The following is an 18,979-nucleotide window of genomic DNA, read 5'->3' as shown; positions in this document are numbered from 1 at the left end:
AAAAAAAAAGCCAAAAAAAATTACAGACATGTCAATGCAAAAAAAGGCACTTCCGTTTTCAGTCTGCTATAGACCCTTGTAGGCGATTGCACTTAGTTGAAACACTTGGTTGGGTTTGACCACCATCAAACTCTGCCGGGTGACCCTCAAAACCACATCTCTTTCATTGTCCAACAGTGGTTTCTTGACTGAGGAACTCATTTCCATCCATTTAGGAAAGAAATCGGAAGTTCAGCATTCAGTACGTCTAAAATATCTAGGCTCCGATCTGCAATGTTGTCGATCAGACAACAAAAGACGAGTAAGTGCCACTTTTCAAAATGGTGGATATCTCATTTCGGAATGAATCCGTTAGCCTCTGTAGGCAAACCTCCATATCTCTCCCATGTCCTTCCAAGTCACTGACCTGTACTGAATCTTAGAAATAAGAGGGTTTCAAGGCTGCTACATTGTTATTCGAGGGACAATTTCCTTGCATTAAGGGAACCTCATATTCCAAACTCCCGTTTTGCTGCAAGGTTGGGGGCGACTGAGGAGTGTGACAGCGGTCGATCTCTGGCTGTTTGTGGGGTAGAGTACCATTCCCCCCATTCTCCAGGCAGGCCTTGACCCCCTCCAGTTCCATGGGATCGGGCTCGGCCGGGCCCAGCTCCAGCTCCATTCCGGCCTTGGCCCGCCTCCTCTTCCGCAGACAGACGACTGTCCCGGCCACCACGGCCACGCCCAGCACCAGGGCCAGGGCAGCCAGGGCGGGGATGAGCGTGTAGGTCAGCTGACTCGGCGTCTCGATCCTGGACTCTGAAGATGCAGTCTGGACCCCTGCAGTGCGAGCCTCCGTACACGACCCGGTTTCCACAGAGCTGTTCGCCCTGGAATTGACTCTCTCGCCCAGCGGACTGGCACAGACCGAGTAGGTGCAGTTGGGCCTCAGGCCACGCAGGGTGTACTCTGGGTAGGAGGCGGGCACACTAAGGATCATGGGCCGGCGGTCTGGACCTGAGAGGTTGCGATAGGTCAGCCTGATGCCGCGGATGTGTGGCCTTGTCTCGATGAAGCGGTGCAGGTCGAGGAGGATGGATGTGGAGGTGACCTGTCGGGAGCTGATGGCATCAAGTTCAAAGGGGATCACCTTGGCAACCACAGAGACTTCTGTTGGCGAGGGTTTGGGTGGCTCAGGGACTTCCTCCACATTCTCGCAGTAGAGGCCAGAGCTTCCCGGGGGACACAGGCAGCCCAGCTGCCCCATGGGTTCAAAACGACAGGTGCCCCCGTTGAGGCAGATGTTTGGTGGGCAGATGTGTTGGTCATGTTCCCCGCTGGTGGAGCTAGGGGACACTGGAGGTTCTGGTGGAAGGAGGTAACTGTCTGTTTTTGAGGAGAGGGGCTCTTTGCTAGGTGGAGGAGGGGGGATATCATTGATATGGGTGGTTTCTGGGGAAGTGGTTGGCATCTGGGGCACAGAGGTACTCTCCATGGGAAGGGCAATCAGCACTGTCGTGGTAGACGGACACCCAAAATCCTTGTGCTCCAGCTCTGCAAGCATCTTCCCAGCGTTAACTGGGGGGAAGTGGCATCTGGTTTCTTCAAGCCGCCCAAGAATCACAGTCTTGTCTGTCAGCCAGGCAGGGAACCAGGCCAGCGGACACAGGCAGTTAAAAGGGTTCTCAGCTGCTGTCAGGCGCACCAACTTTGGAAAGGTCTGGAAGAAACCCTGGGGGAATCCCTGGAGATTAAGTAAACTCAGGTCCAGGTCTTGGAGCCCAGTCAGCTTCTGGAAGTCCTCCACTCTGAGTTCACCCAGGGGGTTGGCAGCGAGGCTGAGCCTGATCAACCCCTTCAGGGAATCCTGCTTGAGGGCCTGGGGCACCTCCACTAGCTGGTTCAGGGAGATATCGAGGTCATGGAGGTTCACCAGTGAGGCCATCAGATATTCATCCAGGGAGGAGAGACCCAGAGAGGCCACTTTAAGGGCCTCCAGGTGGGGGGTCTGGAGGTCTGAGGCTCCTAGGGTTGGGATGTTGTTGTGGCTGAGGTCAAGAAGCAGAAGCCGGGGTAGATGAAGCGATGGCAGAGAGGTGAGCTGGTTCCCCTGGAGCTTGAGTTCCAGTAGCATTCCTAACCCTTCAAAAGCTTCCAAATGGATGCTCTGGATGCGGTTGGCATGGAGATATAACCTCTCCAACTGGACCAGCCCAGAAAAACTGTCTTTGGAGATATGGGTAATGTAGTTAGAAGACAAGTCTAAGTTCTTCAACATTGACAGTGTCTCAAACACACCCCCTGGAACCTCCGCCAGCTCATTCTGGCTCAGGTCCACCATCTCCAGGTCCCCCAGGCCTCTGAAGTCATCCTGGGCCAACGTGTCAATGCCGTTCTGGAAGATGTAGAGGCTTTTAGTGGAAGTGGGGACTCGGGGCACGGTGGGGGAGCGTCGTTGGATACAGAATATTGCATCCTGGGGGTGACAGTTGCAGTCCGCTGGACAGTCACTGGACAGCACCAGACCAGACGAGAGGAGGAAGAGGAGGAGGAGGATGGGCAGCATGGTGGTGTCAGGTCTGAAAGAGATGAGAGAGAAGAAAATGGTCAGTGTTATAGTCACCATACACTGTTACAAAGCTGGTCTCAATTAAGAATGAGACTTTAAATGACACATCGAGGAGAAAAAAAGCAGAAACTGTCGTTACTATGGACCAACAGTCTGTTAGTGAGAACCTGTGTATTAAGAAAGAGGTATCCTCCGTTTCTCAGAGAAGGATTTTTATTTACTCCTGTGTCTTCGTTCACACAGACCCACACGTACATAAACACAAACACAAACACACACACACACACACACACACACACACACACACACACACACACAGAGATGCACATAGTAGCACACACACACAGACGCACATAGTAGCACTGTGCACTCCATCATGATACATTTTCCGTTTGCATAATGATCACACACTCAGGGGATAAGGACCCCCAGGCCAAGGCCAGGGTTGAACATGGCCCACCCAGGGTGACCCGTTGTGGGGTAAGTGAGAAGCGTGTTCAGCCTCTTTGCTGTGTGTTTATGACACAGTCCTCAGCCCGTGAAAGCCAGTGCACAGTAACACGGCTGGACACCCACACCCACATGGCTACTACATACAAACAGCATAGTAAGTGGGTAGGCACACACATACACAAACATACGCATACACACATTGAGCTAATGGAAACACATGCACACTTTGTCATATCTTGATATATTTGCTCACCCAGGCGCACATACAGGACTTCAAGAAATTAGGAGGGGGAGGGGGGTGTAGTTTGTTTGCATGTGTGTGTGTGGGTGTGTGTATGAGAAAGAGAGAGAGACAGAAAGAGAGAGAGAGAGATAGGGTGCAGTTCAGTCCAACATCCCACTCCAGAGAATAAAAGCATGAATGTAGTAAAAGTAAATTGAAACTAATAAAGCTAGATCTTAAACCTAGCTTCAGCTAATTAGTGTTGACTGAGGCCGAGCAGTCGTGATTTCCACATGAGCTTTCATTTGCAAAACTGTCGTAGCAAAGCTGTAATGGCTCATTTCCACCACATTTTACTGCCCTGTACAGCTCGTCACCACTCGGCTCTAATCGTATCAGCCCTATGGACGTTTTGCTTCCACCGCGGATCATCTGCCCCCCCCCCCCCCCCCCCCGCCCACAGCTGGTCGTCTAAAAATAGCGACCGCATATCTGTCCTTCGGCTATAACATAACGTTACAATTAAATCCATCCACAGAACTTTTAAACTGTTTATGAAATACTGGTGCCTCTAAATGACCTACAGTGTACATGGGCAAATGTGACAATCGGCCAAGAGAATGATATCACAGGCATGCGCTGCGCTGTGTGGGGACGGGAGAGGCGCAACAGAGTGAAGCCTCTACCCCGCAGCCTCTCACCAGGCAAGACCGGGGCTTCCAAACACCCGCTGCGGCCTAGCGGAGCGCTGCAGCCTGCACTCAACTACAGAGCTCCCTGAGCGAGCAGCGGACTTTTTTCTCAGACAATTGAACACCCGCCACGATTTTATTTCACCGGAGGTGAAGGCAGCGACACAAAATACTGATGGAAATATACATAACAGAAGATAAGGTAAGACCACTAAACTGGTATGCAGCCGCCAGCATTGCATTGACAGTCAGTAGACAGAGTAAACACGATTCTCTCTGACCAATCAGTAGCCATCAGAGTTTTACGTCACCATTTGGGACCTACTCGCCAGCCCGAAGTACCCCGACGAGGCAGGGACCAAAAGTAGCACGACTCGGCCTTAAATCAAACCGAGCTGGGCCGGTTTTTGACGGTGGGATGAGACCAAAAGTCGAGTCGAGCGGAGCGGGACCGCGCTACTAGCTGCTGTGGAATTGGGCCAAAAGTATGGCTAGCTTTGTGCTAAAGCCTGGATCAAAAACTAGTTCTACTACTACAGTAGCTGTTTCTTCATCCTTCTCCTTACCTCTGACCTCCTCTTTCTCCTAGCCCTCCTCCTTACCATCTCCTTTCCCTCCTCCGTGGCCCCTCTATAGAGAGCCGCAGTAACGAGTCCGGAAATCATCGATGCTAACAGCCCTGGTTCAACACAGTTTTCGCCTATGGGAGTTTTGAATGGGTTTTTGGCGCGATGCTTCTAATAATCTCTCTGGGCAACGCTGGCTTAATCAAACGCGAACCAGTGTTTAGTAACATCATCTTCACACACGAGGACCACTTTTACGAGTTTTGAAGCTTTTACTTGCCGTTAAAAGGACGGCTAGCTAGCAAACGGCTAAATGAGACTACACTTTTGAGTCGATGGGGATATATACGTCAATAACGTCACCACTTCAAAGGGCGAACATGGAAATTCTCTTTCCCTCACCTGGTTCAGCCCCGTTCAGCCCGGGGTAATCAGTGCACACATCAACAACAGTCCAGGTTGAGTGCTGACGTGACGTGGAAGCCTATGCGACAGTGTGTAGTTCTGGATTAGCTTAGCTGGAGCATTTTACTTCTAGGGCTCGCATTTACGCTTCAAAACTCATGAAAGTGGTCCTCATGTGTGAAGATTATCCCGCTCAACCTTGGTTCGCGTTTGATTAAACTTGCGTTGCCCAGAGACCTTATTTGAAGCATCACGCCAAAAACCCATTCAAAAATCCCATAGACAGAAACAGTGTTGAACCAGGAAGTTCGGGACTTCCGCATTCAGCCTACAAAAATACGTCATCCCTGCGGCTCTCTATTCTTCCTTTGTCTATGTACGACCAAAGAAGATGGGATTTCAAGCAAGACGGCCCAACTTCAACTCACTTCCTGTCATTTTGTCACGTGGGTTTTGCCCATGGTTTTCCACGGACACGCCCACTTAGGAGACTTTCGGCAGGTCTGAGTCAATGGTTGACCACGCCCATTTAGGAGACTTGCTGCTACCATTTGTTAGAAGTGGCGTGGCCTGCGGTGACCCATCTATAGTAATATAATATCTATGGTACTACTGACTTCACCAGTGAGTGTGTATAAAGCCTCATGGGGGTGTCTGTGGAGATGCCTGAAGGAAAAAGGAGGGACTATGAGATGGTGGCTTGATTTACTGCCTTGGGTTCGCAGGAGCAGTGGTCTCCACAGTATAATACATGCTGCTGATTCACTTCACAGTGCAGGAAGATAAACAATCAAACTCGCTGCAAACCAGACTCCAATCTCTGCTTTTTCATTTTCTCCTTTCTCTCCCTCGGCTCATTAGGCCATGTATTGAACGATCTCTCACTGTAAACGCATGTGTTTCAACAACATGACACTTTGTCAGGGTCGGCCTGTTTCTATGCACAAATCCAAACAACGTTGATTGTGATTAATATGGCTCATTTTGATGATTTAGAAACTCTTGAAATATCACATATCACATTGCTTAATGTTGTGGAACGGTTAAAAGTAGAGTCAAATAATTTCCAAACTTTTCTCCCTGGCTTTTTCTGTTGAACGTGATCATTCTTGGGATACATATTTGTTAAAACTATTGTCTGGGTGTTGTGACTGAGCCTTGCCCACCTTTTAGCATCAGCATTAGCATCGCTGCTGCAATACAAATCTCTCATACGTACTGAAGTCCAAGGTTGCGATTTAGCCTCAGCTTGGCTGGGATCTCACATACACACATACGTTCATGCAAACATCTATTGATAACACAAGTCATACATGCACACGGATGCATGTGCACGCAAAACATATGCACACAAGAATGCAAGCACAAATGCACGGACGCCAACACACACACACACACACACACACACACACACACACACACACACACACGGGCCAGACGGCTGGCACAGCTTATCCTGTATGTAACCTTAACCCTAATCCTGACACCAGACCAGTCGGAGCGCAACAAGATTTTTTCCAAACATGTTTGATTTTGTCGGAGCGCGTCATGGTTAGGCATGTGTGTTTTGAAGCGCTCCAAGGATCTGACAGCCAATGAGAGTTTGCTCAAGGGGGAGTAAAACAATAATGAACCCTAGAGAAGTCACTTTTAACAACAACTCCCGTGGTTGATTGAATGACAAAATTGCGTAGTGTGTGATCGCCTCGTCTTCTTTGATTTCTTTGATCACCTGGTGCTTTCTGACGGGACAGGAGGAATTTATAATGAAGACTGCCCCCGACAGGCATGTTTAGTCTAAACTGCCCCCCGACAAGCACGTTTATTCTGAACTGCCCCCGACAGGCACATTTAGAACAGTCTTGCAGTTTGACCTCGTCTTTACTCAAAAGCACAACATGCAGGCGCAGCTCTACCCCTCCATCAGCCTGTTCTTTCCTCTTCTCTCCCATCCTCCTCCTGCCTGCTGCTTCTTCCCCTGATGCCCTGTCTGAGGCTGCTGCTTCTCCCCCTGCTGCCCTGTCTGAGGCTGCTGCTTCTCCCCCTGCTGCCCTGTCTGAGGCTGCTGGGGTGGAAGCTGAGGTAGAAACTTCAGAGGTTTCATTAAAGCCAGGAGCGGCGTACCTCCGGCCTCACGCTTGCTCTCCCCTCCTGCCCTCCTGTCTCCTCCGTTCATCCCCCTCTCCTCTGTCTCTTCCGCTCATCCCCCTCTCCTCATAACAGACAGAGAGCAGGGTCTGAGCTCGCTCAGCATGGCTGGAATTTGCAATATCCCCCCACAAATCCATCTTGCTCATGAGCAAACAGACAGAGACAGGGGGGAGGAGGTGGAGGAGGAGGAGGGGAGAAGGACAGAAGAGAGGAAGGGCGAATGTAAAGAATGAGGTTAGAGAAATGACTGTGTAGGTAAAGAGTTCTGAAGTTGAAGTGGTAAAACACACGTTCAGATTAAACAGGTAAATGTGGTGTTTGAAGAAGCAACGTTGGGATTTCAAATCCCATGTTAGTGTATATTTAGTCATTAGCTTTTATTTCCTTTCACATCGAGTCTTGTCTCCATGTTTTGGGTTAATACAGTACCTTCATTACAACTGATTTTATCTGTTGTTTGAATGAACTTTAGTTTAGCTGTGGTCGTGTCCTCGCCTTGCAACTTCCTCGTCGCAACAGAACCGGTTCGCTTCCCAACGTGTTCCGTTTTTAACCCCGACCCCACGCCTCCTTTCCCCTCCTGCCCTCCTTTCCCCATGACCAGGAAGTAGCGGTGGACTGAGCTGGACTGAGGCAAAACGTGAGGTCGACATTGGACAATTTTGGAGCATTTATTGTGGAACTCCAACGTTCTGCGCTCTGGATTAGGGCTGGGTATTGGTTCAAATTTCAAGAATCGATTTGATTCCGATTCACAAGGTCCCAAATCGATTAATCCCGATTCGATTCGATTAATTTCAATATCGATTTGGTTAGTGATACTAAAACATGTTTTTTGAGCTGTAACCTGAATTACATGATTGTCCAGTTATGTAACACAGGGGTTCCCAACCTTTTTTGCGCCAAGGACTGGTATCTACATGGGGAAAAAAAGTTGCGGACCGGTTGTCAATTTTAATGGTTTTAGTTACACATATATTTACTCACCAGGTGGTGAGAAAGGGTAAATAACAGCCTTTTCATCTGTCAATAAAGACACTTTCACAATTATGCACAGTGATTTGATTTCAGCCTATATAATTTCTAAAAGTCGATATTAATGATCAAACATTTCCATTTATGTAGCCTACAGTATTTATGTTTTTGTTTCAACTACAAACATAAATCAACATAAAGTCAACTTGAAAATATGTTTCAACTAGCACACACAGCCTATAATATTATAGCCTATGTTTATTTAAAAATATATATATATATATATTTTTTTTTAATAAAAAAAATCGATATATGAATCGATATCAAAGGATTCAAATAAAAATCGGTTAAAAATCGGAAAAGTCGATTTTTTTAACCCAGCCCTACTCTGGATCAACTTTCGCTATTTCACAATTATTTTGGAGATCATGTTGGTGCAGCAGGTGTCACTTATTGATTTATCTGCCTAAAGGTATATATTATTTTTTTTGACAGAGATTTGGCGCTTGCTGGATGTTATAGTAATTGTCGACGTTGATTGTTGTGTTGAGCCTGGAGAGGGCAAAGCAGGTAGAGAGTGGAAAAATTTCCTGTCACCTCACGATGCTGAAGTCACCAAACCACCCTGTCAAATCAGCCAGTAGTAAATGAGCTTCACGTCAGTCTCTATAGGTAATCAAACACACCCACACCCACACAATGAAACGGCTTGCAGTGTGACACAATGCTAAACACAATGCCCCACTGCAGTCAGAGAGTTAGTGCTGTGATAAGGACGTCCAACAAGGCATAACACTTCTTTTGTCAGAGACACATGTCTCGGTTTAAAGACACACTTAGCCTGGAATCCGGATCTCTCTTTGTGTGCAGCCACTTATAGTGTAATAAGAGGATTATCAGGACGAGCTCTTCGTCATTCCTTGTAGGTACTGCTGCTGGCACACTCGTTGGGTGAATAAATACACTGACAGGGAGATGAATGAATGAGTGAATGAATGAATGGGGCTGTGTGTTTGAGAAGATAAAGACAAACGAGAGAGATGAGAGAGAGAGTTACTTAGTTAATTAGTTAGTTAGTTAGTTAGTTAAAGGAAATTACTAATCACGCAACTGAAAAAGTTTCTCTTGCAAATTTCCACAGGCCATTTGGCTTCACTTTCCTCACGCTAAATAAAAGGTGACACGATCAACAGGTTTAGTTGATGTCTTGTGGTTTGTGTTAGGACATGTGGGTAAACACTCTTCAAAGGAAAGGATGCATCGTTTTCAACCCCCGTTACTGTACAAGCATCCCGTTACTGTACAAGCGTAGACAACAGCCATTGGTGTAGCTTGCCAATTAGCTTGTTTTATTTATTGTTGGCTGGCCTTCGTTGTTATAAGTGGGTTTAACCCCCGCTTTGCTGAGGATGCGACTTGACTGTATCACTGCTGTAACATGAGTTGTGAAGCTGTATTAGTGAGTGGTGATTTGGTATTATTTTCCATTGTAATATTTTAAGGTCATTTTTAAAAAATAAAAAAATTGACATGCTTACACCTGACAAGCAAGGACATTATGCAAGCTAGTTTAGACTTGTATCATTGGTAGTAGTAGTAGTAGTAGTAGCAGCAGTAGTAGTAGTAGATAATGTGTAGTGGATCATGCACTCATGGTACAGTACTGTAAAGAACAACTAAATGGAATATGGATAATGTTCAGTCACTTGATTGCCACTGCTTCCAATACAAACCATTCTTTTTAAATGGGCTCAGCTGTTCAAAGGGAAGAAGTGAGGGAAATGAAAAGCTCACAGCCCAGTCTGTACAGAGCCCAGTCTGTACAGAGCCCAGTCTGTACAGAGCCCAGTCTGTACAGAGCCCAGTCGGTACAGGGCCCAGTCTGTACAGGGCCCAGTCTGTAGAGGGCAGGCCCAGTCTGTACAGGGCCCAGTCTGTACAGGGCAGGCCCAGTCTGTACAGAGCCCAGTCTGTACAGAGCCCAGTTGGTACAGGGCCCAGTCTGTACAAGGCCCAGTCTGTACAGAGCCCAGTCTGTACAGGGCCAAGTCTGTACAGGGCCCAGTCTGTACAGGGCCCAGTCGGTACAGAGCCCAGTCTGTACAGGTCCCAGTCTGTACAGGGCCCAGTCTGTACAGGGCCCAGTCTGTACAGGGCCCAGTCTGTACAGAGCCTAGTCTGTACAGGGCAGGCCCAGTCTGTACAGAGACCAGCCTGTACAGGGCCCAGTGCCCAGTGCCCAGTCTGTACAGGTCCCAGTCTGTACGGGTCCCAGTCTGTACAGGTCCCAGTCTGTACAGGGGAGGCCTATTTCACTACTTCTGTCCTTTTTTCGCGTCATTTTATATTTTGCCCTCTCTTTTCCTTTTGTTAGTCTTGGACTGGCTGCCCTAACCTGACTCCGCCAGATGGGGCGGTATTGAGTTCACAAGTTGGCTGCACACCACGAAGCCGAGAAGCTGCCATCCAGCTTCTTCATGTTAGCAGTCATGGCGAGGAGTTCCTGCAGTCAGTCCTACGTTACACTACAGTCACTTTACTACAGTAGGTGTTGCAAAACCGGTTCCCTTTGCTCTTTCACAAATTCATAATCATATGTGACAGAGTCTTCAGCTTTTAAAGCCTGCTGGAATGCAGGATATCCCTCACTATTTGTATTTGAGTGTATAGATAAGATCATATGATGAAAGAATCACATTGCTGTCAAAATGACATAAAACAGGTACCGTGCAACCCCCAATGGGCCCACAACACACACATGCGCGCGCACACACACACACACACACACACACGCACACACACACACACACACACACACACGCACACGCACACGCCAACATGTCTACAAGACAGCTGGGTTCTGTTATTCACAACACACAGCAGCCTCGCTCACTGGGAAAGAGAAAGCGAGCCGCACATAAACTTGTGTCCTCCACCATAAGAGACAGAGGTAGAAATTAAGTGTGCTGCTAATAGCTGGTAACGGAGCTCTACCTCGATCCATCCAAACTCCAGTGTAAACAGAGCCTGATTCCTCCACACTTAGACCACATGACACAGGCCAGACACGAGAGTCACAGTAACGTCTGCCATAACATTCACTCACAGCTGACTAGACTGCCATTACAATGCCAAAGATCTCTGATGGTGTGAGATGTGAAACTGAGGAAAAAAACAAGCAAATCGTGAGAAGTGAACACCACCAGTGATGTAGTTCCTTGGGTCAGGCAGCAAAAAAAACATGTTTTGGACAAAATTAAACATGGCGTAAATACTTGGGAGTAGGAAATGGGAGTAGGCTATATAGATAGTGACTTGGCCCAAGGAATCCAGCAATCAAGGAATACTGTGTTCATATGATGGCCTTTTAAAATGTATTTTTTTAATTTAACATTTGAAATGTTGCTATAGCACCCCTATAGGTGAAATGACACACTTTTTTTTATAGTAGCTCAGAGCACACGTATATGAAGCTTGGTTAGCATAGAACAATGCGTTCCTGAGTTAAGGCGTTTTTTGTGAAATAGACCCGACCCAAACAGTTGACCAAACTTTGGAAGTCAATTACTGTATACGAAAAGAGTGTGGACTATAAAATAAACCTGCTATGGGACATTTTGGTGCAGAACAGACGGTGAAGATTGGACAACATTTGTAGGAGGGATAGCTTGTAGCAGGAGTATCTTGTAGGAGGAGTAGCTTGTAGGAGTAGCTTGTAGGAGGAGTAGCTTGTAGGAGTAGCTTGTAGGAGGAGTAGCTTGTAGCAGAAGTAGCTTGTAGGAGAAGTAGCTTGTAGGAGGAGCTTGTAGGAGTAGCTTGTAGGAGGAGTAGCTTGTAGGAGGAGTAGCTTGTAGGAGGAGTAGCTTGTAGGAGGAGTAGCTTGTAGGAGTAGCTTGTAGGAGGAGTAAATGGTCAGGAGTAGCTTGTAGGAGTAGCTTGTAGGAGGAGTAGCTTGTAGGAGTAGCTTGTAGGAGGAGTAGCTTGTAGGAGGAGTAGCTTGTAGGAGAAGTAGCTTGTAGGAGTAGCTTGTAGGAGGAGTAGCTTGTAGGAGGAGTAGCTTGTAGGAGGAGTAGCTTGTAGCAGAAGTAGCTTGTAGGAGGAGTAGCTTGTAGGAGGATAGCTTGTAGGAGTAGCTTGTAGGAGAAGTAGCTTGTAGGAGGAGTAGCTTGTAGGAGGAGTAGCTTGTAGCAGAAGTAGCTTGTAGGAGGAGTAGCTTGTAACAGAAGTAGCTTGTAGGAGGAGTAGCTTGTAGGAGGAGTAGCTTGTAGGAGGAGTAGCTTGTAGCAGAAGTAGCTTGTAGGAGGAGTAGCTTGTAGGAGGAGTAGCTTGTAGGAGGGGTAGCTTGTAGGAGGAGTAGCTTGTAGGAGGAGTAGCTTGTAGGAGTAGCTTGTAGGAGGAGTAGCTTGTAGCAGAAGTAGCTTGTAGGAGTAGCTTGTAGGAGGAGTAGTTTGTCATAGGAGGAACTTGTAGGAGTAGCTTGTAGGAGGAGGAGCTTGTAGGAGGACTAATGGCAAAAAATAAACTGTTTTAAAATTCAAAATGGCAGAACATCTCGTGGGGTAAGGCCTATACAGATGCAGAATGAACCAAGGAATCCAGGGAAAGTGGACCTTTGATTGGCCCATACAGTTCAGAAGTTATAGGCCAAAACGCAAAGTTGCTATAGCGCCACCATCTGGTCAACACATGGGGGTCTGGCGTTGCCTGAGTAGGGGGCATAGGAACCCACCTGCCAAATGTGCTCTGGGACTTTACATTGGGATCATTGGGACATTACAGTGTGACGAACGGACGAACGGACGACAGACGGATGGACCAAGATGGTCAGACAGATGCATAGTCACCCCCCTTGGTACCCGACTGCTGAGAAGCATTGACGTATAAGTAAATAACAGTTGGGCCCAGAGAAAAAGAGGTCCACTGCCCTGCATGCATGTACAGAAAATACCTTTTTCAGCAGTGAAGAAACGTTCTCATTGGCACCCACATAACCCACAATGTACATTGTACATGTATGATCACAACAAGTGATCATCATACATGTGCTGCTATTAACCAAGTGGTTGGAAATCAACAGTAAGTCAGTCCCAAAGTAGAAAGTGTTCAAAGTGACACATCATTAAATGAGAGTCAAGTGGGAATGAAGGGAATGAAGTGGTTCTTCTTCAGTGGACTTAATGACCATAATGATTCATCCTACCACACCACAGCCCGCTCATCCACGCTTTTCCCAGGAAAGAAATCCTCCGGCACACAGGAAGTGATGCGGTTGACATTTCCAGCAGTAGTAATAGTGGTTTGTTTGGAATAAATCGAGGGCGAGTGAGTGAGGAACGAAGGTAAAGAGGTAGAGAGAGAGAAAGGACCATAAATTGTGTCATAAAGTTGGTCTGTGGGGAGATGACTTCATGAGTTAGGGGTAGCCTAAAAGCCTCGCCACAAGCCCCGCCCCACTCCCCCCCCCCCCCCCCGAAACTCCCCAAAGTGGAATATCTCATTACCTATTGCCTGTAAAGCTTACCCGTAAAAATCAGTTTAACGACTAATCTGCTTGAAGAGTTCAACCCGAAAAACTCGTAACTCAATAGCAAAGGCTGCAATCATGTAATCATGTTTACTAGAATAAGAAACGATCTGCTGTCCGGCGATTTTCTGGATGCGTATGAGCAGGCACATGAACGCACATCCACACACATGTTGACCCTGAACACCCCCCGAGAATGTCTCTTTAAGAAGTCCCTGTGACAGCTCTTGACCTTTGACCCCTCTGAGCCCTCCAGCAAATCCATCCCAACACATTCCACAGTGCGGCCGGCTGAGCAGCGCTGCCTCTCCGCCACGCTCCGCAACAGGCCCAATTCAGCACACACACACACACAAAACACACACACACGCACACGCATGCTCGCACGCACGCACACACACACACACACACACACACACACACACACACACACACACACACACACACACACACACACACACACACATTTGATACTGGTGAGGACCTTCCACAGACTATATTCAGTCCACAACCCCTAACCTCAACCCTCACCACCACCTCGTGCCTGCCCTGACCCTATAACCTTTAGGATACCCTAAACCTACAGCAGCACACAGTCTGACATTGAATAGATGTAGACATGACAGCCTGCACCAAGGCTGAAAAGCCATGTAAATATAGCACTGACATGACAGTTGAGATATCCATACCTAAACCTACCTGAATGGTTTTGTGATTTTTTTTTAACCTAAATATATATCTTCCTGGTTTCAGTTCAAAACCGTTTCCGAAGCTGTTGTAAGATATATGTTTGCCTTGCAACACACTGATGAGTTTTCAGCCTGAGGCCAGAGCAAGCTGAGCAGTACACCAAACACACAGGTGTGCACATATTCAGACTACTACAATATATTTTGTGTGCCATGCTATGAACTTGACCACCTCCTGCTCCTGCATGTCACTGTCTGTCAGTAACCATACCCAGCAGACATTTTGATACTGAATAGATCGATACGATTCTCTGCATCAACATTGCAGACGATCAACATAGCACCAAAATCACTGCGACCTGCATCATTTTGTGAAATCAGAACCTACCGGTAAAACTTTCTGGGTCTTTCGTTTTAATACAGTAGTGTGGTAGCGTAGAGATGGACGAGGGGAAATCGAGTTGAAATAGGAGAAAGATAAAACAGACAAAAAGATAAAAAGGGAGGGAGTGTCTGCTGATAAGTTTGCAGTGTATGTCTTCTTGTTGTCTGTGTTGGGAGCTTGTTTGATGGTGACTGAGAAGTTTGCAGTGTTTGTCTTCTTATTGTCTGTGTTGGGAGCTTGCTCGATGGTGACTGACCCGACTGCATGCCTCATCAGGCGCAGCGAGCCAAACCACAGCTTGACTCATAAGAACAGCACACAAATGTCAGAGTAAACACAATGGAAGTGTGTGAAGGAAGAACAATAACACAGTAAGTATTTGCATACAAGCTCAATTACAGTCACTCCGTATACATCCTCTCCTGTACTGTCTCTGTATGTTTATCTCTCTCTGGCTGGACTGAGAGCTGGATCTCACCGTGTCCTCTCTGTGCTTTACTGTTTCTCTCCTTTTAGCAAAATGCACGCACGCACACATGCACGCGCGCACGCACGCACGCACACACACACACACACACACACACACACACACACACACACACACACACACACACACACACACACACACACACACACACACACACACACACACACACACACACACACACACACACACACACACACACACACACACACACACACACACACGGGCTGAATCCTGATGCTCAGGTTGTGAATGTCTCTGTCCCTGTCTTGTCTTGTTCGGTCAACTGCCTTGATTTGTAAAATGCACTGTATGTCATATGTTGTTGGGTTTTTTTTTTTTTATCGCAGTTGTAAACGTGCCTAAGACAAATTTCCCCTTGAGGGACAATAAAGTTCAACTCGACTCAAGCTGTGCCAAAGACGTGCCAAAGGCAAGTTCCATCTGGAACAAATTAATAACAGTGTGACAATGTGACGATCCATCTCGTTTGAAATTAAACGTCTCTCTGCCTTTCATCCTGACTGGAGTCACTGGTCTCTTCTCACCTGCTGCTGCTTCTTCATCTCCTCCTCTCCTCTCTGTGTGCCTCCTCTTCACTCTCTCACCTGCTGCTTCTTCTTCTTCATCTCCTCCTCTCCTCTCTGTGTGCCTCCTCTTCACTCTCTCACCTGCTGCTGCTTCTTCTTCATCTCCTCCTCTCCTCTCTGTGTGCCTCCTCTTCACTCTCTCACCTGCTGCTGCTGCTTCTTCTTCATCTCCTCCTCTCCTCTCTGTGTGCCTCCTCTTCACTCTCTCACCTGCTGCTGCTTCTTCTTCTTCATCTCCTCCTCTCCTCTCTGTGTGCCTCCTCTTCACTCTCTCACCTGCTGCTGCTTCTTCTTCTTCATCTCCTCCTCTCCTCTCTGTGTGCCTCCTATTCACTCTCTCTTTTGCCTTGTGTGGCTCCCTGCCTCTCTCTGCCTCTGGTCTCTCTCTGCCCTTTGTTAGGCTGACAGCTTTAGCCCGTGGCTTGCTGTGAGTCTGTCAGATGAACAGACAGACTGCCTTTCTCTGCCAGCGGCGCAAATAACTTCACATGTAGTTTCACGGTTTCTTCAGTGGGCCCTCTTCATGCATTCATCTGGCATTGATCTGGTTTGAGTCCTTTCTGCTGGAATGCTCTGCGTGATACTTTATTGATGCCAGTACATGCACACTGATCATTTGATCTCTTAAACCCGATTAAAGGAATAGTTCAAACACAAATTTAAATTTGGTCATTATCTACTCATTCTCATGCCAGTACAGACTGGGGTGAGTGTTTCTTCTTCATACACCTTACCTGGACTTCTCTAGGCTGGCTGCTGGAGGAGCTTCTTGCAGTGAACGGTGACTCTGAGGAGCTGGACCTTCTGCTTCAAAAAATGGCAATAAATGTCCATAAAATGACTCCATAAAGCTCGTGTAGTACAATCAAAGTCTTCTGATGCCTGATGATCACTCTATGAAACATACTTTGATCCATGATTTCATGAAAATCCGAGTCGATTGCGCATTACCGAACCTCACCAGATGGGGGTTGCGAACTATATCGCACACAAAGTTTGGTTTTTTATTGCCTTTTTTTTGGAAGCAGAATATCCAGCTCTTCAGAGTCCCCATTCACTGCAAGAAGCTCCTCTTCTCCTCTAGAACTTGAAAAGTTTAACGACCAAATTGAAATCTTTGGGTGAACTACAGTACATGTATTCCTCCAACTATTGAAATTGTCATGTAACTACTATTTATATTTATTTTCGAAACAAGGTCAGAAGAACCAGGGTACCACAGCTAGATTCCTGCTCAGACGTTATATAGAAGGATGTAAATGCTTAAGTTGTTTGTTTGTTTGTTAGTTTTTCAAACTGTGCATGTCAAAGGTCACAGACACAGTAACCCAGTTACAAACCAAACTTGGCACAGTGCAGTGAAGTAGCAACCAACTATTAATAAATTAAATTATTAAATACATCTGTGTCAAATTAGGTATGAGATGAACTGCATTACTTCCATCCTTGTGAATATTGTAATTGAAATGTTGCCTTAAGCTTTACTATTTAATGTTGCCGTGACAGAAGACATATTGACTGACTGACACGGAAGAAGCATCCAGCAAACAGGATGACTGACTTGATGCTCCATCATCTGACAGTGAGTCAACTCGGTGAGGGGTTTTGGCCCACGCGGCCGTCTTGCAGACGCCTGGGTGTCTGAGTCAGGTATGGCAGAGATGCCAACTATGCTGCCTCTGCTATGGTGGAAATGCACAGTGGCATTTAGGTGTGCTGCTGCTGCTTGTCATGCCTCCATTCTGTCAGTAGTCTCTTAAAACAGACTGTCTCATCTACATCCGGCGAATGCAGCTAAACAGTCTGTACGTTACACCCCCAGAACATGCACAAGGAAGTTGGGAAAAAAACCTTCAGACTGGAAGGAAGTTCGACGGAATCCGACCAATCACGACACGTGTGTCCACGAAAAAAAATTCTGATTGGACTAATGAGCGGAAGACCCGCCTTAAAAAAATTCTGATTGGACTAATGAGCGGAAGACCCGCCTTTCTGCTTCCCATTCCGGTTGGCGCATGCTTCTCCCCCACGAATTACAGACGGTATGGCGGAAGCATTTGAAAATTGCGGAAGCCAACTCGTCTGTTTCAAGAGACTATTCTGTCAGGGGATCATTTAGGTGTGCTGCTGCTGCTGCTTGTCATGCCTCCATTCTGTCAGGGGATCAAGCCCCTTCACGCCAGACTGGAAAGCAGAGCCGCTCTGCTGCCGCAATTACAATGGCCATCTATCTTTAGCTCGGAGGTGTTAGCAGGTAGACATGTGAACAGACGTTTAATTTTCATTTCCTACTGACATGAGTCTGTGCATCTGTGTCTTTAAATCATTTTGAATCTCTGCAATAATTCTGGTAAGTTCATGACAGCTTGTTGGCTATAGGAGGTAAATGTACTACCATTTATAACAATTGTTTCCTTGTCTGATATTGAAACTACTGGTTTGTACAGGAATTGAGTGTATGAAAAGTCATACAGGGACATTTTGAAAACAGAGATATTTCAATGTAAAATTTTAAAATAGCATTGACTATGACTTGATGTTTCTAGTATTGAACTTTACAAGAAAGGTCAACTGAGCGTGCTTGCACTTTTCATGCATGCGGTAATCTCTGGTTCAGTATCCAGGGGAGAGTTAGCCAGCCAACTCCCCAAGTTCACACAAGTCAAATCTAATCAATAAACTTACGGAAATGGATATTTTGCCTGTGAAGATTTATTGAACATTACATCATTCACTTTCCCCAGCCAGATGTATTTTCCCAGCCAGTCCTGGCCTGGGATTCAAGCCGCCGACGTTCCCGGTTACAAATCTGCTTCTCTAACTTCCAAGCAATAAATCAATCAAAAAGCAATAAATTAATCAATAGGTCTTTCATCTGTTGTTGTTCTTTGTTTTTGTCAGATGTTAGGTGCCAAAATGTGATCATAGGGTGCTGTGTTCCGGTGTGTTTTATTGTCCCAGAGCTGCATGTCAGTACACACTGTCTATTACAATTCAAATATGAATTCATATACATAGAGACACATACAGTACATGCTGAAGTGTGTGTGTGTGTGTGTGTGTGTGTGTGTGTGTGTGTGTGTGTGTGTGTGTGTGTGTGTGTGTGTGCGTGCGTGCGTGCCTGCGTGTGTGCGTGTGACGTGTGTGTGTCTGTGTGTGTGTGTGTGTGTGCATGTTTGTGTGTGCGTGTGCATGTGTGTGCTAAACTCTACCGACTGCAGGCCTGCCCTGTCTGTCAACAGCTGAAATGAGCATGTCACCTGCACTCAGATACAGGTGTGCCTGCAGCAGAAC

At 46.8% G+C, this 18,979-nt stretch overlaps 1 protein-coding gene across 1 annotated transcript in view; it reads right to left on the bottom strand.

The window, feature by feature from the left end:
* The window catches only part of vasna (vasorin a), a 45,296-nt gene that overhangs the window by 2,423 nt on the left and 23,894 nt on the right, over positions 1–18,979 (bottom strand). The window contains exon 2 of the mRNA XM_083656205.1: positions 1–2,558. This exon is cut by the window's left edge and continues 2,423 nt beyond it. Coding sequence (XP_083512331.1) covers positions 419–2,545 — 2,127 coding nt within the window. The 5' untranslated portion in view covers positions 2,546–2,558 and the 3' untranslated portion in view covers positions 1–418. The remainder of the gene's footprint in view (positions 2,559–18,979) is intronic.

The sequence above is a fragment of the Poromitra crassiceps genome, assembly GCF_964638095.1.
Source record: "Poromitra crassiceps genome assembly, chromosome: 19".
NCBI lineage: Eukaryota > Metazoa > Chordata > Actinopteri > Beryciformes > Melamphaidae > Poromitra > Poromitra crassiceps.
Note: the sequence above shows the minus strand (reverse complement) of the source record. Positions and strands in the feature narration are given on the sequence as shown.